Genomic DNA, 27,065 nt, shown 5'->3' on the forward strand with positions numbered 1-27,065 from the left:
TGAAGCACTTGGATTTTCAATTTCTAATCGTTTTACTGAAATTTTTTATTTTAGTTTAAATGTAGACATTTTAAATTTTTACTATTTGATTATTTTGCTTCTGAAGGCTTGTGATTTTCTTATCTATGGGAAATCATCTTCTATTATTCTCTTTGACAACTTTCTCCCCTTCATTAGCTTCAGTCTCTCCTTGTGAAATTGTTATTAGTCAGATGTTGAACCTCGTGGGTTGATTGTGTCTTTTGTTTTTGTATTCTCTCTTAAGTTTTACATATGTCTCTTTTACTCAGTATTCTGGGATATTAGCATGTGCAAACCCGTATATAAAATACTGAGCTCCCTGAGTTGGGGGTGGGAAGAGCTTAATGATGAAATCATTCCATCAGATTTTCAATTGTTCCTTGTTCATCATTCCTGTATTTGCTGGCTTAGAAATTGTCACTTCTCTTGTCATTTTACAAGGTAGATCAGTTCTCTCTGCTGTTTCAGTCTGCTTCTGAGAATTGCAGTTTTGCTGTGGTGATATTCTTCAAAAGCCTTTTCCATCCTATTTATTTGCATCTTATGAGAATTTGTTGTTATCTTTTAGGTACTGATTTTACATATTCTCTGCCCCACCTCATTTTCTTTGCTGTTATGATGTTGCTTATCATTTTATTGGGGTTCTATTGCAGGGTTTTGAGCAGGAGAGTAAAGTGACTCAAATTATCATTTTTTTTTTAAGGAAAATTTTCAAACATACCTAGAAATGAGAATATTTGGATAAACCTCCATTATCCAGCTTCAAGAAATTATCAGTACGTAGCCCATTTTTATTCATCTGTATTCCTATCTGTCTTCCCCAGCTCTGCTATCTTGCTGGACTGGGGTGTGTGTGTGCGCACACATGCGCACGCACTCATACACTTATATAAAATAAAGTAAAATGTCTTTTTAAAAGACAATTACAGTACCATTTTCACATCTAAAATAATTAACCCTTAGTATCAGATATTCATTGTTAAGATTTCCTTACTTATTTCATAAATATCTTTTTACAGTTTGAATTGAAATTCAAACAAGATTAACGTTGCCATTGATTGATACATTTCTTAAGGTTCTATTCATCTGAAGCATCTGTCTTTTTCTTCTCTTGCCATTTATTTGTTGAAAAAGAAAAACATCTGTCAGGAAAAGTTTTCCCACATACTGGATTTTGTTGATTGCATTGCCATGATGGTTTTATGTTTTTGTATCCCCTGTATTTCCTGAAAATTGAAAATTCTGCTAATGGCTTGATCAGAGTCAGGTCTGACTTTCTTTTTTCCTTTAAGTACAAATTTTTGTAGGTGATACAGTGCCTGATTTTCTTTGTGATGTTAACATTGAACAGTGGGTTCAGGTGTTATTAGACTTGTATAAAGTTCCCCATCACCCTTTCACTTAACAGTTTCAGCTGCCATTGCTCCAATTTATTTTTCTTAGAGGATTGCATTGTCTATTTTGTGGTTTGGAAGGTCAAGAATGAAAGCAAGGAGGCCAGTTAAGTTGTAGCAATGTAGGTAGAGACGATACTAGCTTGGTTTTAGATTAGGAGTGACAGCAGAAGAAGGAGAAATCGGTGGATTTGAGATATAACTTGGAGTTGTATTCAGCAAAAACTGTTGGCAGATGATCCATACGGGGCAGAGAACTTGGAATGAGGCGCCCACCTTGTGAGCTTGAGCTGACTAGATGGTGATGTCATTTACTGAAGGCAGGGAGAACAGGTTTGGAAATGATGTTGGTGTTAAGGGTACCCATGTCGTGTTAGGTTACCCAGAGATGCCTTTGAGATATCCATGGGGGAGCTGTCTAGTAGGCAGTTGGATATATAGGTCTGGAATTGGAAGATGGTTTAGGCTAGAGACAAATATTTGAGAACGATCAGCATAAAGAAGATACTTAAAACTATTGGCAATGGATGAAGCCATTTAGAAAGTGTGTAGTCTGGAGAAAAGGAGAATAGTCAACATTTAATGGCTGAGTAAAGGAGGAAGAGACTGAGCTAGAGGGACCTGTGAGGTCAGAGGAAAGCCAAGGAGAGGATCCTATTGTAAAAGGAGAATTTTAGTACAGGAAACTAAAATTTGAGTTTTCTGAGACACCTATGGTGTCATATGGTCCTAATACCAGAGTTACTAATAGAACTGTTAGATAAAACCATGGTCATTGCTGGATATGCAGGAGTGTCAAGCAAAATCCAAAGTCCTATTAGTCATTGTTTTAATTAGAATAAGGAAGGATATAGCTTCAAGTGAAAAGAGGAACTTTGATAGAAGAACTACTTAATATGAAACGGTCTGTTTTGTACACGAAGGTCCGTGATGTGGTGGGCTCTTACTGAACTGATTGGTTGGTTCCCTGAAGAAAATCTACACAAAATGGTTTTCTTTTTATGAAACATGATATAAAGTTCTGGCTTGCTCTTTTGTTTGCCTTGTAAGGGAGAGCAGTTTTTCATCTTTTATATGCATTCAGAAGCAGAAATTTCAGGTTTTGGAATCCATGTACCCATAAAAGTGAAGTGGAAAGTTTCAATAATCATTTGATTATGGTAATATAAATGTATAATTTCTTATCTGAAACCTTGGGGACCACTTGTATTTTGGAATTCAGAATGTCAGATTTTAGAAAAGTAATACGGTTGTGTACCATGTATTACATAACAACTCCAGCTGAGTTTGGGGCTACACCTCCTAATCGAGCATATTAATATGCAGTTGAATGTATGCAAATTCACAGTAAACTAAATAAAGGCAATAAATAGCCTCGTGCCAGTTTACATCATGTTTTGCCATAAACTGAGTTCAAATCAGTTCAGATTTTGCTGCCAAATGAATTTTAAAAAGGCAAAACAAGTTAAAGCTGGACTTTTAGAGCTTTTTGGCTGTCAGGTACGCAGATATGGAATTGTGGGCCTATAATAGCTCAGTGCTTACTGGGGACAGTTTCCAAGTGTAATATGAGGGCAACATAAGGTAAAGTCTTACCGTGCTTAGGCTTCTTTTTTCCTCCCCCTCTTTCTGCCTGTCCCTTCTCTCTCCTTTCTCTTATCCCGCTCTGAGTCCCTTCTCCTCTATTTCATCCTCCTCTATTTTCAGCTCTTCCTCCTCTTCCCCTTCTCCATTTCCTCTTGTCCTTCCTCCATCTCCTTTATTTCCATCTCCTCCTCCCTTCTATCACCATTTCTTCTTCCTCCCCATCCTCTCCTCTTCCTCCTCCATTTCTTCCTCTATTTCCATCTCTCCTCTTATCAGCTCCTCTCCTCCTTTCTCTCCTTTTCAGTATCCATCATACACATAACTACTGCCGCCTGCTGACTGTATTAGTTTGTATTCTCTAGTACTTTTTAATATGTTCATCTTGTTCAATTTCTGCACCAAACCATAGTATTATGAGTTTTTTTTGAAACATTGGAGTGCAAACACAGGTATCAACATAATTATAATTTGTACATTGCTTTCTGTATGTGATCCTTTTCTTGTTTATTCAGTAAACACGAAAGCACCTACTATATGTATCCTGATTTATCTCCCAGTTCAGTAATGATCTTTTGAGCTGTGTCTAATCTACTATTATGCCTGCCCAATGAATTTAAATTTCAATTGTTGTATTTTTATTTCTAGAAGTTCTGTTTGGTTGTTTAAAAAAATCTGTCACTTTTTAAATGATTTTTTTCATCCCTGAACTTATTTTCAAGCTTGCCTTGTAAAGCTTCTAAGTGTAGGTGTTTTATAGTCTTAGCTTGATAATTCTAGGATTTGAAGTAGATCTGTTCCTATTGTTTATTTCTTTCTGTTTATTCTTTCTCATGGTGTCTTGTTTCCTGTCATGCTGAGTGGCCATTGGAAATTATTTGTGCAAATAATGTGGGGCCAAAGACTTTCTTCCAGGAAAATTTTGCATTTGCTTTGGCTGTTGCTTGGGACTACTACAAATGTGAGTCTGCCGAGTTTAAGGGCTTGAGTGTCTCGACTGCATAACATTGGACCTTAATGAAGCACTCCATTTGATTTACTTTTCTATTGCCCTCTTTAGAGAAAAGTTTGAAAAGAATAAAAGACTATAAGATGATAAGGGCTTACTTATGGTTCACTTTAACGTTGAGAGTACAGTTAACCCTTGAACAACTAACTGTACACCCCAGTCCTTCGCCCCCCGCCCCCACAGTCGAAAAGTCGAAAATCCCCCAAACGTAACTACCCTCAGTATCTACCGGTGATTGCTTCCAGGACCCCTGTGAATACGCAAATCTGCAGGTGCTCAAGTCCCCTATATAAAAAGGTGGAGCTCCGTGCATGCAGTGGACCCTCCACATCTGGTCGAAACAGTACAGGTACTTATTGAAAACTACCCTGTATAAGGATCAGCGCAGTTCAAACCTGTATTGTTCAAGGGTCAACTGTGTACTCATTGGGTATACCAGCTTTCTGGGAAGAGCCTCCTGTTAGACTGCATCGTATGTGGGTTTTGAATTTTGTTCCTTTTGCCCCACAAGGCCTTCAGAAAAGAAGTTCAAATGTACCAGTTTAATCCTTATATTTCTTAACTATTTTTCAGGTATTTATTTTTTTAAGAAGTTTTTTTAAATGTATATTTTATCCAGTAATTATAGTTTGTTTGCCTTTGGAGTTTTGTTTCAAATAACATACTAATGCTTTTACTGGAGACTATGAAATGTGCTGCTCTGAGCATTATTCCACGTGTTGGAGATACAACAGTGGCAAATAGACAAAAGTTCTCACCCTAATAGATAATACATTTCAGTGGGAGGAGAGAGATAATAAACAAGATAAGTAAAATATGTAAATGGTAAGTGCTAGAGAGAGAAATAAAGGATGGTGATGTAGAGGTAGATCAGTAGTGTCAGGACATTGAAAGATTTATGATTTTAATAGCCGGAGAAAGTAATAGATGAATAAAGAGTTGAAGGAGGTGAGTATACAGTGTGTGTATGAAGAGGAAACGCATTCTAGGCAAAGGGAACAAGTGTAGAGGTCCTGATAGGAGTCACAGCAGGAAGACTGGTGAAGCTGGATTGAAGAGAAAGATGGAGTGTGGAGATGAGGTTAGAGAGACCTATGTGATGTCTAAAATCTTGTAGATCTTGAAGTGCTGATAGGCCTTGTTAGGAGGATTTTGAGCAGCGACGTGGTATGACTTAGTTCAACTCAGGACATTATGTTGAGAATAAACCCCAGGGGAGGGGGGCGCAAAGGTGTGAAGCAGGAAGAAGAGTTAGCTATGACAGTTATCCCAGGTTATTCTAGGGTTCTAGCATAAACAAGACAAACTTCCGGCCTACTTCCAGTCCAGCTTCTAGTTCACTCGTGAAAAGAAATCTGTTTCAGGAAGTGATGGGTGCTATTAAGCAATATAACTGATTTGTTCTGATATTTTGTAGTTAATATGAAAATGTTTTTAAGCCTAGAATATTTATAACCTTTAAGTAAATTACAAAATATTTTTAATTTGAGGGTTTGTGATGCTGTAATTTTATGAATTCTTTTAGTTTATCATTATAAAAGAACATTATTGGAAGTGGGTAAAAATTTATTTCCCTCTATGTTTGTAGATTTGTCTATTTTTCTTTTTAGTTCTTTTTTTTTTTTGCTGTATATATTTGAAGCTGTTTTACAAATTTAGGATTCTGACTTTTTTTCCCTGTTGGACTGACCCCCTTATCATTATTAACAGTCTCTCTTTATCTCTAGTAATGCTTCTTCAGGCTGCTTTGTTTGAAGTTAGTATAGCTGCACCAGCTTTCTTTTGGTTGGTGTTTGCCATGGTCTGTCTCTATCATTTTACTTTTATTTTAATGTGACCTTATATGTAAAGTATATTTCATTTAAGCAACCTATTTTTGAAAATTCTATCTTTTACTTGGACTATTTAGTTCATTTATATTTAAAATAGTTACTGATATACAGAGGGTGTCAAAAAAAATGTATACACATTTTAAGAAAGGGAAACTATTAAAATTGCAATACTCAGTATATACCGATAACAAAAGATGAATACAAGTCACGTTTGACTTCTGCAATTACAAGAGGTGCTCAAAGTATCAGTGTCCAGATACTTCTGATTACGGCGAACTACTGCTTGAGTAATGTTCACCAAAGGATCTACTGGTATACATTTTTTTAGTACCCCCTACCCCTCCCCCCCATATTTGGTTTCATTTTACCACCTTGTTTTTTATCCACTTTCTTTTTGTCTACTTTCCTGCTTCTCAATTATTTTTTATTTTTCTTCTATTAGTTTATGTATATGTTTATGCGTATTTTAATGGTTACTCTGGAGCAGGGATTGGCAAGCTATTGCTTGTAGGCCAAATCTACCTGCTCTCCTGTTTTGTACATAACATTTTATTGACAAACAGCCCATTTGTTTACATATCGTGTATCACTGCTTTGGCACTATAGTGGCATAACTGAATATACTCATACAGTGTATACTTACACAGTGGCATAACAGAGACACTACATATATGTATGGCTCGTAAAGCCTAAAATAAAATATATACTACTATGTGGCCGTTTGTAGACAAAGTTTGCCAGCTCCTCCTGTACGGCAGTGGTTCTTAAACTTGATTGTGCATCAGAATCACTAGGAGGGCTTGTCAATACACAGATTACTGGGCTCCCATCTCCAGGGTGTCCGATTGAGTAGATTTGAATAGGGGCCCAAGAATTTGCATTTCTAACAGGTTGCCAGGTGATGCGCAGTTGCTGGTCCGGGGCAACGTTTTGCGTACCACTGCTGTAGAGGCTACAATATGCTCTTGACTTACTATAATCGAAAATAAATGTACCTAGTGAAATTTACTACCTCCACAATAATGGTAAAAGCCTTAGTAGAACCCTTTAACTTTGTTTGCTTACTTTTTAGCAGTACTATTTTATAATAATATTAAACTGGCAACAATTCAAGTGTCCATCAACAGTAGAATGGATATTAATAAATCGTGGTACATTCATTTTCTAGAAAACTATAAACAATGAAAATGAATCTTCCAAACAGTCTTTGGAATTGAGTGAAAAAAAGCTAGATACCAGAGTGCATATTGTATGATTCCTTTTATATAAAGTTCAAAATGGACAAAACCAACTTATGGTACTAGAAGGCAAGACTAGTTAGCTTTGATAGGAAACAGCGACTTGGGGTGTTTCAGTGAGGGTCCTCACAGGATGCCAGTAATGACCTGTTGGTCTGGAGACTGGTTACACTAGAATGTCCATTTTGTGAAAATTCATTGAGCTACATACTTATACTTCTCTTTGCCTTATTTTGATAAAAAGTTAGAAATTAATTTCCCAGTAGTTTAGAGTGTTAAGAGTTAATTTTTTTTTTTGATAGTAGAGACATTTACTCTTTTCAGTTCTTGTGTGTTGGTAGGAATGGAACACTGTTTCCATGGGAACTTCTGTCTATTTGGTGTTTCAGTACCCATCTTCCTGTAGATTTGTGTGTCTACTGTCTCTCTTAGCTAGTTTTTGTATGTGATGGCAAAAAAAGTTTATTTAGAATTGTATTAGTGTTTTTAGCACAGCATTCTATTTAGAGCATAGGTTTTAATTGATTCTAATACTAGTATTATGCTAAAAAAGAAAAACATGTTTTTTAACTAGAAGGTACTTTTTTCCTGGAAGTTGTGCTATTTAAGAAAAACACTTGCTGAAATGGAATGTGGCTTTATATTAGGGTGTCTATTTGACTCTCCTTTCTAATAAAACAGTCTTCCAACACTTGTTTGGTATTTCCTTTAAATACACATTTAGTAGTAGGACTTGAAATGTCTTTGTAGGGATGATTTTATTCCTAGTTGATTGGGTATTTGCATGAGTAAGTGGAGCTGATTGAAAGGAGAAGATTCTGGCTTATTGATCTGACGCCTGTGGGAAAGCTGCTTCTCAGCCTCGCCCATCTTGTTTGTCGTGGCTGGTTTGTGCAGGGTCCTAGAGAAAACCATCTTCTCAGACTAGCATAATGCATACATCTTACGATTTTGGGGGAGAGGATGTAGATGTGGGGGTGTTTCATTTTATGCAACGAGATGTTACTAGCGTGGTCATTCATAAATATTCTAAAAAGAGCTTTGTAGAATATTTTAGAATCATTTATGAGAACAAATTGTTCATTTTGGTTTCTATGGCCTAAATAAACAGCAGATTACAGAGTTAATTATGCACACTAATGAGCACTGTGATATTCCATGTTTTACTGATGCAATAATAAGCACCCCAGCAGAATGAATATTGTATAAAACCGTGTTTTCTATTTGTATACATTTTCATGTGAATTAAATAGGTGACTTCAAATTAAGGTTTCTAAACCTTCGAATACCTTTGAAATTTTGATAGAGAATAAGGATTGCAGCTGCATAGAGAATTTTTTCAAATACATGGAGAATTTTTTACCTTTCATCTAGCAGTAGCTGCCATAAGATGATGTCACCTTGTAGCTGATTGGCTGTTACAGTACCTAGGGCAGAGAAGAGAAAGAAAAATGCCGGCACAAACCTCAGTGGTGGTTCTGTGGTTGTTTCTATCTATTTTTGGTAGAATCTTTGATTAGTATCAGATCTACTGTATTTGGCCATGTGAACCATTGGGAGCATCCTAGGGTGAGGAAAATTAAGAGCTTTCAGAGGAATGAGGCGACTGATTTGCAAACGGATCTGTGATTGTAAGTTGCAGAATCTGGGTATAAGGAATAAGGCAGGGTGTGTTAGAAGATGCACTATGGGAGGAGCTGGCAGAAAATGCTTATATTAGTAGCAAAAAAATGAAAAATGCTTTCTCTTTAGAGATAATATATTTGATTTTATGTTTTGACTTTACATATAGGTAAGAAATATGATAATATTGTAATCTTATTTTAAATTACACTGGGTTATTTTGTATAGTGTTAGCCTATATATAAATGCTTATTCAAAGGAGTTTATTTTCTATTATATGTCTTACAAAGTTATGATTTTATATAGCTTTATTTGATTTTTGAGTCTTAGGAAAAATGGAGCAAAGCTTAGTTGTCTTAAAATACATTTTTTTTCTAATGCTTTGTACAGATAAAAGCTTTGATGATGAAGAATCAGTGGATGGAAATAGGCCATCATCAGCTTCTTCAGCCTTCAAGGTTCCTGCACCTAAAACATCCGGAAATCCTGTCAACAGTGCGAGGAAGCCTGGTTCAGCAGGTGGCCCTAAGGTTGGAGGTAATGTAAATCCATTTCAATCTGATGTGCATGCCTCATGCCCTTGATGTTGGCCACACATACTTAGAACTTTGGAGGAATATGTTTATTCATGACTGCAGCACGACTGCAGATCTGGAGAGTCTGTTGCAACACACAGAAGAATGTGCTGCCTTTTTTGAAAATGTTTAAAATATTGCATATTGCTACTTCCTATCAGAACGTAGGTGAATTAATGATTTCTTGAGTGTATTTATTTTTCAGATGCTGTTTTTAAAGGGAGATGTTTAAGGGAATTTTAGGGGTTTGGGTTTTTTTGTTTTTTGTTTTTAAGGAGAAAGCAGGTCTTTCAGAATTTGGCTATTAATTTTCAGGTGCTATAATTGTTAAAGAAATATTGTTTTATGTGATGTTTTCACGCATTCATCTCAGTAGTGGGTCTTAAATACTCCCACATTGAAAAAATGGTTGAAGATACTGGATATTGAATCATTTGTTATAATAGGAAATGGGTGGTGGTCAAGTAAAATTGCCTCAAAAATGGTTTCTGGATGAGATAATAATAAATAGGAAAAAACAGGTTTTATGCAATTATGCTGCACATAGTACATTCTTTGATCATGTTAGAACTGTTTCTAGAATAGTGTTTATCTTGAATTTTTTAATGGCTATTTTTTTCATATACTAATTAGAAAGCCATGAGTACTTTTCAGGTGCTAGTTTCTGTTATCACTTTCTGATAGAAGGACTTCTATCTGAATAGGGTAAATAGTTAATGCTGAAAGGACAGTAGTTTCTTTTTATTTTTCTTTCCCTTTTTTTGAATAAATTTATATTTTAGTTATAATTTGGGAAAAGAGATTTTTCCATTTTTATGATAACTGATGGGAAAATCATGGTCTTTAGGATTTTGTTTTTTCTCTTTTGGGCTATCATTCATTTATTAAAAACAAAAAGGAAAGAAAAATAAACTCTGTATTTTGACCAGTTCTGTAAGTTGTGTTCTCTTGATCTTTCCATACAACCAAACGTTATTTCCCAAGTCATATGATATTCTAAATATAAGAAAACTATCATAAGTATTTCATTTTAACTGTCTTTAATGTGTCATGTAACTAGCAAGAAAGATGGTGACAATAACGGTATATGTATATACACACATATATGTTATGTATAAATATATACCTATTTACTTATATATTTATATACATATAAATAGACAAAACACCGTGAAATAGAAACGTCTTACTGATTTCTCTGCATATTTTGAGTAATTCACAATTTGTATTTTAATTTTAATTATTTTCTCTATTTATCAATTATAGGAGTGTATTTTCATCCAAGTGTTAGTTATCATAAACTATTACACATTTTCTATTATGCATTCTTATCTCTGGCAAAAAGTGTATGACATTTTATGGTTTCTTTTATAACAAAGCTACCTTTAGTTATCACAAGGGGGATTTCTTTTTCCTGATTTTGAGTTACAGATTTCTAATCTACAATATGATAATTATTTCATGAAACTGTCTAATTTGACTTAAAATGGATTAATGCTTAAAATGCATGGTGATAATATTTAATATTTTTACGAATCTGAGCTGGTGATTTATAATTAACTTTGTTTTTCATGTTTTACCTTCTTTCTTAGATGAAAATTGAAATTGTAGTTTACCTACTAAAGGTCACTTAATTCTGGTATTAATTGATAAAATCAGATATTCTTTTTAAAGAAACAGGATTTTCTTCGTGCCACACCCGCACCCTGCTCTTCTCTGGATTGTAGTCCTACCAGATATGAAAATGTTAGGTAGCTTTCATGATTGTAGTCATTAATCACTACACTACATTAATCAGATTATATCATCATCTAGGCAGTGGGCTTTTTGGTAAAAATAAGGGACAGCCCATTATTCCTTCTTCCTCCCCCTGCTTCTTTTGGCAGTTGCAGATTCATTTTGCAATTGTTTTGTTTGCCACAGCTCATTTAGGTTCACTGCCCATTTTCTATCTAAGAAAAGAGCTACTAGCCAGACGATATTGATATTCCTTCAGAAATTAATGCCATTCTTGGCTGTTAGTCCTTCTTTGGAAATTTAACTTTAGATTTTCTGTTCTTGGTAGAGGCATATTGATTTTTAAATTAATTGTAGAAAGTTTCTTAAGAGTTGTAGAATCTTTTAGTTAGAAGGGACATTGGGAGTTGTATAGTTCAGTTTAGTATTCAAGTATAGCAATCCCTTTCAAAATCTTCCTGATAGATGATGATTCAGCATCTGATTAAAGTAATCTGTGCTCCTGGATTAAAATTTGGAACAAAAAGCAATACATGTAGAAATAATCAACTGATAAATTATGATGTACTTTCTTCCAATTACTTTATAATTACTTTTCCAATTATTTTAACACATGCAAATATTTTCTTAGGAGGACAGAATTGGTACCATTTCTTATGTAGTTTTGTATCTCTTTTTTCTTACTTGTATTTTACCCTGAACATTTTCTCATTGTCTTAAATTATTAATTGAAAACTATGCATGGCTAAATAATATCTAGGTTGCTTTCAATATTTTCTGCTGTTATAAACTGTGCCATCATTCTATTATGACTATCTTTCACACATCTCCAATTATTTCCTTGGAATAAATTTCTAAAGTTTACTTCATTAAAAGGTGCAGGGATTTCTCATGTTCTTCAGTTTATTATAGTGTCCTCCAGAAAGATTATAAGGCCATTTCAATTCTGGATAAATTAATTCTTTTTTATATTGCATTAAAATCTGCCTCCTTATAACTTAAGCAGGGAAGATGAATTATTTATCATGATACTTTTAAATACCTGAGGGTTGCCCTGTCTCTCTTTATACCTATTCTGTTCTTTAGACTATATATTTTCTTTCTCATAAATTTATATGGAGTACAATGGTGATTTTGTCCAGGCATTTCATTTGCTACTCTTAGGTATATAATGAACACATAGGTGTGATTGGTTCCTAATTAAAGGAGTGCAGTAGGTGGAGGTATATAATAGTGGTGCAAGTCTATCACAGTTCACTGAGTTTCACAAATTTCTTTCAAGTAAGAATACTGAAAATAAAATGAGCTTCTCTGGAATCTTGACTGAATCTACTTTTAAAGTTTTAGAGTTTAATTTACTTCTCCCAGAGATATATGTCAAGATTAAAGAGATGTATGCTATTTTTAGCAAAGTATCCTATCCAATTAATTAAAACCAATAGGACCTGTGTTTAATCTTCAGTGTGTGTTAGTTTTGCTTTGTTCTTTGGCTCACTGTTCCAGCCTGTTCTCCCTGCTCTCATATTATAAATGTATAGCCTTTAATCCAAGGAAAAACTTTTTTTAAAGGGTTATGAGTTGCTCTATACTAATATGTCATTGCTAGAAAAACTCATATTATCTGGGTGTCAAAAGTGTTACCTTTGTGCTTTACCAATTAGAATAAGGGTAAAGTGAATTTCTTTAAAGAGTCCATTTACTGAATAATGTTTGTAATTCCATTATAGGAATTTAGGTAAATACATTTCCCCCTTTTCTTTTTGGCTTAATGGCTTGGAGTACAATTGCCGAAGGTACCTGATTGTTTAAAATACTTATTTCTCTGTAGTATTTTAGGTAATAATTTAACAAAAATTATTGAGTGTTCTTACATATATTTTTTCATTTAAACCTCAAAACCCCTGCGTTAGATACTTTACTATCCTGATTTTACTGATGAGCAAACTGAAGTCTGGAGAAGTTAAGTAACTTGCACAGGGTCATGCATCTAATAAGTTGGCAAAGCGGGAAAAGCTCTGGGCTGTATTGCTACCCACTGATCTCACTGGGTAAGTTAGGATTCTTCTAGATTCTACAGCTCTGAGATTATAATCTACGGTAATGATCACTACCTTTCAGCATCCATAAATATGTCATTTTAAAGCTCAACTAGTATGATTCCCAGAAAAATAGAATATTTGGAAATGAGCAAATCTGTAATTTTGCATGATAACTAGAAATGCTTTTTAGTATTTTTTTCTTATTGAGATTGTCTTTCTAAAGTTTATTTTCTGAGTTACAATATCCCTATTTATGTACCAATTACTTTGGCTTCTATTTTTTTAAAAAAATAAAGACTGAATTAGAAGATGATCAGTTGTTATTGTTTATAACTAGTACCAGGTTTTGAGGTTAGTGATTTGTCATCGAGGCTTGTATATAATCATTGAGACAAATCATTGGCCAAATAATCAATTCTCAAAGTTCTGCTGTTCTCTCTCACTTATTCAAGTGGACAGCGTATTCTCTCTCTTATTTCTATCCATCAGACTACTTTAAAATGGTTTTAATTTTCAATTCTTATAATTGGGTAATTACCACCCTTTCAAATCCAGTAGGACTTATTAGGATATTTTATACTTATTTTATTTATGTCTGACTTGGGGTTGTAAGAATGTCTGAATTATCTGTTTCCCACAAATTATGCTAATTGTTTCCATTTTTTCTATCACGCAAATACCAAAGTTATTTTAAACAAATAAAGATGATGAGAATCAGTATATATTTAATAAAACAAATCTCACAGAATTTTTGTTTAATCTTAGAATCCAAATTTTTAACTGGTAAACCTCAACTTCTTGTTTTTGAACTTTATATAAAACCAAATAACTTTTCTGTTTGTGTTTTGTTTTCTTCCTCTCTTCTTCCTCTAATGACATCGAAAGATACTAAACCCAGAAGGTTTTAGCCTTGAAGGGGACTTAGAGATGATCTGATCCCAATCCAGATGAAGCGACTTAGCCTCAGAGAGTTAAATGATGTATCCGGGATCAGATAGTTGTTAGCAGAGATGAAACGAGAACCCAGTGGTTGGCCCACTGTCAAGGGCTTCTTCTTGAATCATCTCTGGGTCATCTCCTAATTAATACTGCATGTGATACTTATTTCTTATTTTTATCCCATATAGCAAAACAATATGACTTATATTTGTAATTTAGAGATTCACCTTTCTGTCTTAAATTACTGTGAATCCCATATCATTGACTATCAATCATAAGATGTCTTGGTGCTGTCTATCTTAACTTTGGTTTTAAGGTAAAGATGACTCGAGTAAGCAACCAATGTTGTTAATATAAACCAATAAAGTACCTAGTTGTCTGCTATGTATAAGGATATGTTTTGCTGTAATTTTCTTCAAACTCCATTTTGTTTTACCTCTTGTGCAAAACTTAAAGTGATAAAGAAATTGCATTGTGCAAGGTTTATTTTTTGAAGCATTCAGAATGTTTAAGAGAAGGGAGAAAAGCATATAAACAGCCAAAGTATTTTGATTGAAATTAATAGGCAAACTGAAGACCCAGTCTCTCCAGAGATAAGTTACTGTCCTTACACAACTGTATAGAGCCTGCAATGTACAAGGCTTCCTGTTAGGCATCAAGGAGACCATATGGAATTATTTTACATTTGGTTTATTCTTATTCTCTGGAATTTATTTTTGTATAAGGTGGCAGTATATCCATTTTAATTTATTTTCTTCCTTATGCATGGCCAATTAATTGCCATGAAATTAAATGAAACATTCTTTACTTCACTTAATTGAAATATTACTGTTTGTATTTTGGTTAGTTTATATAGTTTCTTTTCTTTTTTCCTGATTTATTTATCCGTACCTACTCCAGCTTTATAATGAGTGTTTCCCTAACTTTTTATTATAAAAAATTTAGAGTGTTTAGCGAAGATGACGTACAGTGAACACTCATCATCTAGATTTAATAATTATCATTTTGCCGTATTTGTTTTGACACTCTCTATAGATGTATTTCCACACATTTTTTAATCTCATTAATTGCAAAGTACATTGTAGATGTGACATTTCAGCCATAAATATTTAATATACACTTCCTAAGACTTAAAGGCATATTACATCATAACCATAATAGCATTATCAAATGCAAGAAAATTCCTAATATTATGTATAAAAAAAACCCTTACCAATTCTTATACCCAAGACATTGACTTTTTTGAAAAGTCAATGAATGGTCTTTCAAAAGGCCAGTGGTCTTTCAGATTATGCCATTTTTTGGATTTATCTGATTTCTTTTTGTGATGTTATTTAACTTGTTCCTTTAGCCCTTTTGTTTTCCATAAATTTATTCTTAAACTATATACTCACCTCCTTTTAATCACTTCTATATTCAAATTTGCTTAATGTCCTAAGAATATATTTTTATTACAAGTAATTCTATGGGGGCAGGAAGAAAAGTTTACTGTTTTTTAGTTCAAGAATGCCCTCTTCTGTTGGTATAGTGAAATGCAGCTTCTTTACTGAATGATACATAGGGGGCTTTCTACTTCTGATTCTGTGATACCACCTTGTTTCAAAAGAGCCTTTATCCTTTCTTTCTTCCTTTTCTTTATTCACCAACCTTCCGAAAGATACCTCCCCCTTCTAAGCGCTACTCCAGTGATCCTGGGAGAACCTTACTTGATGTCTGTGTTTTACCACTACCAAGATCCTCCTGTCTGGTAGGGCAAGTAAGTCTTGATATCTGGTAGGGCAAGTACTCTGCAGCAATAGCTCAACAGTTTCTGGCTCATTATTCTTCCTGCTTTTAAAATCAGCTTGACAAGTGCCACAAGAAACCCTGTTGGAGACATGATTATAGTATTGTATTACTTTAGGAAGGGTGGACATCTTTATGATGCTGAATCTTTCTGTTCATGAACATGGAATAATTCTCCATTTATTCTGGTATTCTTCTATAATGTCTCATTAAAATTTATTATTTTCCCCCAAAAGCTTTTCACTTTCTTTGTTTTCCTTTTGTTTGATTTTGTTTATTCCTAGATACCTCAAAATATCTGTTACTATTGAACATAATTTTTATTTTAGTTATAACACTTTATTGAGAGAAATTTAAAAACGCATAAGTAAATGGATATACTACATTCCTGGGTAGGAAGACAATATTACAAAGCTCTTGGTTCTCTCGAAATTCATCTATAGATTCAGTACATTGTCTATTTTTTTTTTAAGGTATGATTGACATTCAATGTTACATTATGTTACTGAAGTTCCTTTGTACAACATGGTTCAATATTTGTATGTATTGCAATATGATAACCACAATTAGTCTAGTTAACATTTATCACCATAGATAGTTAAAAAAATTTTATAGTTGTGATATTAGTGAGCTCATACAGTATTTGTCTTTCTGTTTGACTTTTTTCACTTAACATAATGCTCTCAAAGTCCATCAACATAGTACTTTTTTAAGTTTAAATTTCTAACTTTCTTACTAATGCATAGAAATGAAATTGAATTTTGTATTTTGATTATATAGCTAGTTAGCTTGCTAAAATTTAATTTTTTAACGATTTTACTGTACGTTATTTAGGGTTTTTTATCTACACCAGAGTGTGACAAACTACAGGCAGCAGTCCAAAGCTGGCCCTTTTATCTGGTTTTATAAATAAAGATTTATTGGGATGCAACCACACCATTCATTTGTGAAGGGTTGAGTAGTTTCAGCAGAAACCATATGGCCCATGAAGCATAAAATACTTGTTATCTGGCCCTTTACAGAAAAAGTTTGCCCACCCCCTGATTTAGACAATCATACCATCTTTAAGTAATGATGGTTTGTTTTCTTCATTTTCAGTGCGTTTAACTTTTTTCAACTTGTATTCTTAAAAATTAGTTGTGCTACATATACAATTTTAGATTGATACCATTTTTGTTTCAAAACTTGAAAAATTATAATGTACCCTCTCTGAATCCCACTGTTTGTTGCTTGTGAGAAGTTTGTTGTTCCTTTCTAGGTGATCTTTTCTTTCTCTGATGTCTATCTCTTCGTCTTTGGTGGTAAGCAGTTACACCTCAGAGTACTGGGTGGATTTCTTTTTATTTATCCTGCTTAGATTACTTTGTACATTCTGATTACTAGCATCTATAGATTACTGGTTTTCATCAATCTAGAAAGTTCACAATCATTACCTCTTTTTAAATAATTGCCTTTCTTCCAGTTTTTCTATTCTATCTTTCAGATACTCCAATTAGATATATTATTACTTTCTCATGCTATCCTCCTTATCTCTTTTATTTTTCCATTTCCCTATTTTTCTTTGCCACATTCTGGGTAATTTATTTAGGTGTATCTTCCAACTCTCTATTTACTCTACTGTTTAACCTTTTAGTCAAGTTGTTTTCTTTTTATTTCAACAGTTGTACTATACATGTCATTCCATTTTCCCCAAAATTCATTTGTGCATTCCTATTACCTTTTGTTGATTGGTGTTTTTATGATTCTGTCCACATTATTTAAATATTACATAAACATTCGTTCTGTAGTCTAACTAGACATTTCTAACATCTACAGTTCTAAAATCTATTTTTTGTTTCCTGTGTCTTTTAGTTCTAACAGTTTGCGTTCTTGTGTATTTGAACTTTGATTGTGAGCTCCTTGCTTGAACTTAATTGGTGGAAGTCCCTTGGGCCCAAATTGGGGATTCTATAAGTTTTCTTCAGAGAAGATTTATTCCTACTCAAAACTGGTAAATCGCCAATTAAGATACCCTCTAGCCTCTTCTAGGTCTTGTCTCAACTGGAGAATTCTAGGTTACTCTAACCCCACCTGTTGGCTGGGGACTCCACTTCTGGATGGGAACAGCTGCAAAGTCACATTGTAAAAGGAGCATTCAAGAATGAGAGGAATTGTTAACAGCTATTTTTGCAAACAGTCTACTGCAATTTAGCCTCTAACCACAATTACTCACATGCCTCCCGCATACAAATTGCACTCACGGACATTACCTGAACGAAAGTCTCATCCTAATTATATCATGAGGCTCAGAGTCCATGATCTTGTTATCTGCGTCATGTTCTGATGCCTGTGAGGGTTCTCTGGTGTGGCTCCTCTCCATCCAGAGACCTATGAACTAAAACGATATCTAACTTACACCCACACACTCAATATACAAGGACAGTATAACCATAGTAGACACTCCCCTTCAAAAAGGGGAGCAATAGGAAGTTCACAGTAGTAACTAGTTTATAGCAATTTTGAAACCCAACAGAAACCTGTTATCAGGTTCCCTTACTTAAGGGTGATGAATTTTCCCTGCTGAAGGTTCCATTCTCTTTTTGGTTGTGGTTCTCTAAACCAGTGTTTACCTCTGTTCTTGGTTCTGCCCCTCAAAAATCTGTCCTTCTTTTACATAAAAATGTCCTTGTATTCAACTGAGTATCTTTTGCAACCTATTTCCCTTAGAAAGTTGGGGATAGATCCAGAAGGCTTTTATTTTAAGCTTTCTTTGTGGTATACTTTCGTTAGTGTAACTCTCTTTAAAAATTATGGATTTTATATGAATTTCTTTGGGTTTCACACCATATTTGTCTCCATGTTGTTTCTTCATCATTTATCTTTCTCTTCGGTCCTAGTCTAGCCTGAAAAGAACCTGACCCTTTCCACCTCTGAAACTTTGTTCTCTTTGCTCCTATATCTGAAACATATTACTTTACCCTTTGCCTCATTCACCTTTGTATCCAGCACTTCATCTCGTTAGTAGTTAAGGACTAAGTAGAACGGAGTGTTCTTTTTGTACTTAAACCTCTTAAAGTAATATTTGCAAATTTCTGAGGGTGCCTACTTTAGCCAATCTAGCATACTAGAAACCATGTATCACTGGAATCACACCCCCCCCATGCACGTGTGTACACACACACACCCATGAAGTGATTACCAGCTTAGGGTAAGTTTTAGAGCAGGGATCAGCAAACAGTATCCACAGGCCAAATCCAGTCAACTGTCTATTTTTGTTTCACCCATGAGTTAGGAATATTTTTTTACATTTTTAAATTTTTATATGAAATTCAAATTTTGGTGTCCATAAATAGAGCTTTATTGGGATACAACCTTTCTTATTCATTTACATATTGTCTATGGCTGCTTTCACGCTACAGTGACAGAATTGAGTAATTGCAACAGAAACGATATGGCCCCAAAAGTATAGTATTTACTGTCTGACCCTTGACAGATTACTGATCTCTGTTTTAGAGTGGTTAGACACCCGGGCATAGCTCTTCTGTTTTGTCTTAGCCCAGTTATATCTTCTAGTTGTTGACCTGCTTATATCTGAAAGAGCTTTAGTCAAGTTGGAAGCCAACATTGCTCCCCTCTTCAGCTTAGCCTCTATTTGTGTTCCTCTCAAACATGTTATCTAAATACATCTGCCCTTGGTATGCACACTTGTTCTTCTTTTCTTGCAATAATATTTGACATTAGGGCCCATTACTCTTTTTGTCTCTCCTATGGTGTCCATTCTTCTTGCTGAGGCTAAAAGTATTTTATAGTATTTTTTTTAGGTGAACTTTAAAGCTGTATCAAAATGGAATGATGATTGTGAGATGAAACAGTTCATTCAACAGATTATTCTCCCATGCAGGGATCCTTTTTCTGCTTGGTTGTCCAGAAAAAACCAAGCTGAGGGGAAACATTAGGCAAACTAGAACCGTGAAAGGTTTACTTGCAATACATATAGGAGGTAAGCAAGGCTAGAATGGGGAGCTTAGCATGTCCTCGTTACACTATTCACAGACCCAGTACTCTCCCATCAGCAGCGGCTCTTCTTAATACAGAGTGATTCTCAAAAGTAAGAGTGAGGTAGATTGAGATCAACTATTCAAACCATGCAAGTTCTTGCCAAATTGATAATACTCGTGTCCAGGTTTACAGACCTAGTTGTCAATATCTGAGATAGTCATAATGCTGAATTTAGTGATATTTGTAGCCTTTCATCTCTGCACCTTTTAGGGGACTTTTAAAAGCCATTTAATTTATACTCCCACTCCCCTCCCCACTAGCTTATGGCCCTATTCATAAGACAGAACTTACTGGATAATAAAAGTATTATGATTAGCGTGAATTGTGACTTTCAAAGTTAGACTTTTCTATGTATGTCCTTAGTCAATGGCACCGTTTTTCTGGCCTTATTTGGGATTTATTTAGATGCTGTGCATTCCCTTGAAGGGTATTGACGTTGTGCTGATGTGGGTGGGTTAACGTTGGCGGAGTTAACGTTCTGTTGTATGTATGATACCTCTTGTAAACTGTATATCCTCTCCAGTAGCTCTTCATACTGATCTCCCCTTCGCTTTTCCATTCCTCTGTAAAGTTGTCTTCCCTGCCACAGTCAGCACACTGAGGTTGTTAACTAGCTCTGCTCTGGTACGTCTGCGCAGGTCTCTTCCACCAGTTGAAGTGTATACTTTCCAGGAGTCAGTTGTTTGTTCTCAAACATGCCTAATGGTTGCTCTTATTGCTGTGACAAAGTAATTTGCAAGAAGTGGTATGTAAGTGAACAAAACATATTAAGGAATGTGGAAAGAAAGTTGTTTTTATGAAAACTGTGTTAAATGTTTAGAAACTACTTGATAAGGACAAGTCCCTATAAATATTTCTGTTCAGTGGCCTGTTTTAGACAACTGTGGAAGATTGGGAAGAACTTGTAAAAATCTAGGCTTCTGAATACCCATTTTCAAAAACAATAAACCCCATATTAAGAGATTTGTAAATTAATGTAGTGTGTTATAAGACGTTAATATTAGTAGGTATCTTATTTTTTGTTTCTTTGCTTTAACTGATTCTTTTCAGTTAATCACTTACAGGGAATGATCATAGGAATGGGGTTGAGAGTTTTGTTTCATTGGATTCTTCTCAATATCTAGGGAATAACTAATGTATTTACTCCTGTTATTGAATTTCCTATAGCAGACGCACATTCATTTTTCTTTTCGTTTGTTAAATTGTCATTGCTTTTAATTTGCAGTATTATATTATTATATTGCCTTTCAACTTTGTTATGCTATTCTGTGGTGCATCTTCTGTTGTTCAAACTCATAAAGATCTTTAAAGGACTTTTTTGTTTGTTTTTTTATTTTTGTTTTTGTTTTTTCTTTACATGAGGAGCTTCTTATATATCTTTGGAGATCCGGAGTATAGGACGATGCTAACTTAAAATTCAGTTATTTTAATTTTCTAATTGGAGAGATTTTTTTTTTTAAATCAGCTGTCCCTTGGGGTGTACATCTTGTGTTGTTGAAATCCATTTCATGTGTTGAATTCTTACCATAAAGAAATAAATACATATAGTTAGAAACTTAAGTACACCCTGTTTCAGCCAAGATTCAGTCAGGAGACAGAAGCCACAACAGTTATTTTTATAGAGAATTTTAATATAAAAAATTGTTAAATGGGTATTAATGAATAAAGAATGCAAAAAGAGAACACTAAAGTATCCTGGAGGTAGCAATTACAGTACACACCTCCTACCCTTAGAGCCAGAGGAACAAAATGAAGATGTTGAAATTGTTAAAACTTAGAGGCTTAAAGGAGGGGCCCTGCAGAGCCTTGACTCAGACCTCTGAGGAGGGAGTACTAGCTGGTTGGTGTTGGTTTAGTGATTTGTAGAAAAACTGCAAAATGGATCCAGCCTGCTACTGAACTCGGGGCCCTGCAGAAGTTGCTAGGGTTTTGCTAACAAGAACAGGAAGCAGTTAGGAAGGAATAGATCCCTTCTTCCTTCAGCTTCCAGTCTCTCTCCAGCAACCCCACTGACAGAGTTTAATAGGAAAGCACTAGAATCAATAGAAAAATGGTTTGCTTAATCCTAGGCCACACACCACAGAATATAATAGAGTGGCTTTGGAGCCAAAAGACAATAGCTTAATTACTGGCTCTTAACAACTGCCTATTCAGTTTACTTTTTTATTGTCTAAATTTGCAATAAAGATTTGTTTGCATATTTAAATTTGATTTCAAGACTCATTTTTTTTTCACATTTGCTTTTCTGCATCACTTATTTGCCATCATTTGTTGACATTTTGTGCCATTTAAAATTGCTGTTCAGCTTGTAAATGTTTATCTTTTCACCTGTATCCTGTATTTCTTGTGTCCTTGCTTTACATTGAATGAGGGATGGGAGACCTGTTTGGATTTTACTACCAGCCTAACCTACTACCTTATAGAGAAGTAATCAACTATTAAGTACTTTTAACTTTTCTGAAAGTTGATTTTTTTTTTGATGCGTTTGTTATGCCTTTGTTGGTATTAAAAGAATTATATTTGTCCTTGATGCTAAAATGCTTAAAAATAAACTTTAAAAAGTAAATTTCCTTTTAATTAGCAGGTGCTTCTAAGGAAGGAGGTGCCGGAGCAGTTGATGAAGATGATTTTATAAAAGCTTTTACAGATGTCCCTTCTATTCAGGTAAGGATATCAGTGTAGGAGCACTCCCCATGAATATTGCCTGTGTACCTGTTCATATAATTACCTATTTTTGTACCTGAAAAAAATTTTTTCCTTAACTCACTACAAAAAAATAAAATGCTTGACTTACTACTACTAAGCTATTATTTATTGGTACGATTAGATTTTCAAGTGACTTTTCAGTGAGACTGAAATAAAATTGAATCCATATTACTATTATTTTTCTTTAAACTTTTTTGTTTTTTTAATTGGGGAATTTTGGGGAACACTGTTTCTCCAGGGCCCATCAGCTCCAAGTCATTGTCCTTCAATCTAGTTGTGGAGGATGCAGCTCAGTTTCAAGTCCAGTTGCCGTTTTCAATCTTTAGTTGCATGGGGTGCAGCCCACCATCCCATGCGGGCATTGAACCGGCAGCCTTGTTGTTGAGAGCTCGCGCTGTAACCAAGTGAGCCATCCGGCCACCCCGAATCCCTATGATTGGATTATATTAGCTTACAATGTCCAACTATATCCACTTTTCTTTAAAGATGCTTGAGCTACAACATTCATCCTTTATTCTCCCTCTATCTCTTTGTTTACTTCATGTCTGTCTCCTTTATAAGCACATCTTTCTCTACTTAGCTACTGAATATTGGGATTTCTTAAGGGTCAGTTCTGGGCTCTCTCTTCTCACTCTCCTCTTTCTTACTAAGTTACTTTCTTCAAACCCATGACTTCAGTTTTTGCCTTTACACAGCTAATACACGGGTTTTTATCTCTAAGACAGACCTCTTTGAGCATCCAAATAATTTCTCCACTGACTAAAGTCTTCTTTTAGATGTCTCAGAGGCATCTCAAATTCAACCTGTCTGAAATTGGACTCATTCTCTTCCCCTTACAAGCCTACTCTTCCAGTGTTTTATATGTGGAAACCACTACTTAATCAGTTACAAAAATCAGAAACCTAGGAATCAGTCATTCTACTGTAGCAGATTCCTTTCTTGTCTTCAAGTTTCTTTTGCTTGTATACCCCCTAAAGGAACGTTTAAATAATTATGTATCCCCTCACGGAAGTAAGGAGTTGCCCTTTTTTGAGTTGACCCTTTTTTCCTTGTTGGGGCACAGGGGAGCCTTTTAGTATATTTCAGAGTAATGCATCATAATAAGATTAGGAATGGTATAGGGACCAGCCTTTCTTCTGAAATACGCAGGAGGACTATTGTGAAGGGGAGGGGAGGTAGGAAAGAAGTAGCTCAGAAACCTTCAGGAATCATTCTCTGACAGGATGCTCTCTCGTTCCCCTCTTACCTCTTCAACCTGTCTTATGTCCTGCTCCCCATTGTACCCTTGTTTTGGGGGTGGGGTGGTTTTTTTTGTTTTGTTTTTTAAGTAAAAGGGGAATTTAATGGCTGTTGAAAATGAAAGATAAAAGTAGGGCTGTTTTCATGAAGGTATCTATTTGGTACGACTCAGATGGTATCCCTAGGACCCTGTTTCTCTCTGTCTCTGATTGCTGGATGCCCTTGCATTGTCTTCCCTCATGGTCAGCAGCATGGTTGCAGCTGTTTGAGCCTCACACTCTAACCACTCTCTTCCTCTTTTCTGGCTGATCCTATAAAACTTGTGAGATTCACTTTTAGGTCGCATGCCCACATCTGAACCTTGACTGTGATGTGGAGAAATTCTATGTACTGATTGAGTTAGACCTGGGTCATTGACTCCTCCCCTGTCCCCTTTGCACTTTTTGTTCCTGTATTCTGGCCTTCATTCAGTTGCTTTCTGTCACAGAGCCTGTACACACATGTTCTTTCTTCCAGGGAAGGCTAATCTCTCTCCACTTGCCTAATGATGTTCCACTCATCCTTTAGTTCTCAGTTCAAACTTGACTTTCCTAACACTAGTTTAAACCCCCGATTATATATAGACTGTCATAGTACTGTATAGTTCTCCTTGGTGGTACTTTCTGCTTGCAATTTCATATTTTCATTTGATTATTTCGTTTTTTCTCTCCCTGACTAGATTATAAGCTCCATACAGCAACAAACATGTCTGTTTTTGCTCACTATAGTATCCTTAATGCCTAACATAATACATCCCTGTTATGTGAATGTTTGTTAAGTGAATGAAAGGATAGTGGTGTTTTGCAGATGGTTGGCTCCAGAGGAAACAAAGCATGTGGCTATCCTGGCCACAGTCTAATACGCGGGGCGGGGGGGGGGGGGGGGGGGGGACACTAACTTAAAACATGTCCTTTTGCAATATTGTATAAGTATATGAACGTATAGGTATGTTATATACCCAAAGTCATTTTGAGAAATTAGGCCTGTTTTTATTAATTAGAATACTTGCATCTTGTTTTTAAATGACAAAGCATTTTAAACATATTTTTGAAGTTACTCATGAGTGGAGAAGTAGCATAAGGGTAAGAAGTAAGGAAGACAAATTAAGCATTTTATTTTATTGTCTGTAATATATTTCCATTCTCCATTAATAATGGTGCAAGAATGGGAAATAACCTTGCAAGGCTTGCTGCGAGATAATGAGGCTAAGAGAGTCAGGCGGGTTGAGAAAAGTGAGTGCTTTATTCTGCGCTTCTGGGCAAGGTTCACCGGTCCGCAGAGGGGGCCGGTGAAGTCGCGCCCAGGGCAGAGTGAGGGAGGCATATATGCGATTTTTGGGGTAGGGGTTGGCTGAGTGAGGTGGCAAATGAGCAGGCCCCCCCCCAGCGCAGATCGGGCGCGAGCCACTGCATCCAGAGCTGTTTATCGCATGAGCGGTCTGCTGCCTTTTCTGGGAATCGCTAGGGGCCCCAGTTTCCATCATGCGGGGAGGGGTCTGACTTGGCAGAGGGTTATGACTTGGCTCCTGGCCGCTTTGACCATGCCCGTAGCTGACCTAACAAACCTTATTACTTGAAAGATGATTTTTAACATCAGAGCATAATTTTGATACTGCTTATGGTAAGAAATATTAACATAATCTTACATCTTTTCTTTAAGATCTATTCTAGTCGAGAACTTGAAGAAACATTAAATAAAATCAGGGAAATTTTGTCAGATGACAAACATGACTGGGATCAGCGTGCCAATGCAGTAAGTTTTTTATGTTTTATTTTCTAATCCCTCTCCTCTTTGTTTCAATGTTCTTTTTAAAAAACATGGAAATTCAGTAATAGTAATATCTGGTTTTTCAGGTATTTACGAAATAGAGTCTGATAGGTAACATTTCTTTCTGGAAAATGTACTGAAATGATAGACATTTCTGATGTAAGAGATAGTTTTTATTGTTTGGCTATCTCACCCATTTGTGAATCTCTCCACTGTGCTACTTGTTGACTGACTAGGGAAGTGTGAGCTTCACTGATGCCTCAGGGCCATGGCCTCTCTGTGGGGCTACGTAGTGGTTCATCAGTACTGTTCTCAGTTCTTAGAAGGTTTACCAGGAAGCAGTTCGCTTTGGCTGCATGCTCAATATTTTCATAATATTGACGTAAATTCGCAACAGTATGCCCATTTGTCTGGCTTTTTTCTCTTTCTTTTCTCACATAGCTCTCTCTTAATGTGATAAATATTTTTCACCCATGATTGTAAAAGATCTGGTATCCTTGATTTAAGAATATATTATTCAGCCTAAATTCCTTGAGAAAATATTTGATAATTTTTTAAATGATATTTGCATTAACAAAGGACTATATATTTTAAAGTTTGTGAATTTGCCCAATTTACATCTGAGGTACCAAATGCGTACCTCAGTGTCCTCAAGAAGACAGAGAAGGTGTTCCATTTGAAGACTCTCTTCTGCTCTGAGAGCTCCCAATTTCCATTTTGATTAATAAATCAAATACGACCTTTTGACACACTGGCCCTTATGACACTATGAGCAAAAGCTAATTTTTCAGCTTTTCTTCTCTTTGATAGGAAGTCTGCATATTTTAAGATACTAAAATATTTTAACAGAATATGTTGCTCCAGATTTGTTAAATAGGGTTTACTATTTTTCCTTCAGCTCTGAGATTAGTCTGATACAAGAAAGATCTCTGTCACAGGTTATCTATGGAGAAACGTGACAAATTAAATGTCAGTATAAAACACAATCTTTGTACTTGAGATTTTTTGTTTTACCTTGAAACAATTCATTTAGAAATACAGGTGGTCTTTTAATGTTTTTAATTAGAGAAGTGACACAGGTTCATCGCAGTAAATGAAACAGTGCAGATTATTTTTAAAAAGTTAATAGTTTACTCCCTATTAAGGAAGCAAATATTCTCATTTTGCAGTATATTTTTTCTATATATGTGTGTGTGTGTATATATATATATATATATATATATATATTCAAACATACATGACAAGATGAAAACTGTTTTCCCAAACCCCTTTTAAAAAACAAATGCATCATACTAGATACATTACTTAGTAACCTATGCATTTTTACTTAACAAATCATGCCCATTTGGTGCACTATGTATTATTATATTCCTCAGTTAAAAAGTACCATATAATTTATTAAAGCATTTCCCACTTGATGGACTTAACTTTTTTTCTTTATTTGAACAATATTGCAGTAAACATCCTCACACACATTTATAATAATGGTGTTTTCATTTT

General features: G+C 35.1%; 1 protein-coding gene across 50 annotated transcripts in view; it reads left to right on the forward strand.

Moving 5' to 3' along the window:
* CLASP2 (cytoplasmic linker associated protein 2) overlaps nt 1-27,065 on the forward strand; it is a 141,668-nt gene that overhangs the window by 31,447 nt on the left and 83,156 nt on the right. For 26 of the 50 annotated variants that reach the window (XM_019727691.3, XM_074312665.2, XM_074312660.2 and 23 more), the window contains 3 exons: nt 9,092-9,238; nt 22,396-22,478; nt 25,458-25,550. In XM_019727691.3, coding sequence (XP_019583250.2) covers nt 9,092-9,238; nt 22,396-22,478; nt 25,458-25,550 — 323 coding nt within the window. Of the gene's footprint in view, nt 1-8,498; nt 8,710-9,091; nt 9,239-22,395; nt 22,479-25,457; nt 25,551-27,065 lie in introns of those variants that run through there. The other 24 variants (XM_074312691.2, XM_088798285.1, XM_074312659.2 and 21 more) reach the window with 3 other exon arrangements.

The sequence above is a fragment of the Rhinolophus sinicus genome, chromosome 5, assembly GCF_057876585.1.
Source record: "Rhinolophus sinicus isolate RSI-liver-muscle chromosome 5, RSI-T2T, whole genome shotgun sequence".
In the NCBI taxonomy this organism is placed as follows: domain Eukaryota; kingdom Metazoa; phylum Chordata; class Mammalia; order Chiroptera; family Rhinolophidae; genus Rhinolophus; species Rhinolophus sinicus.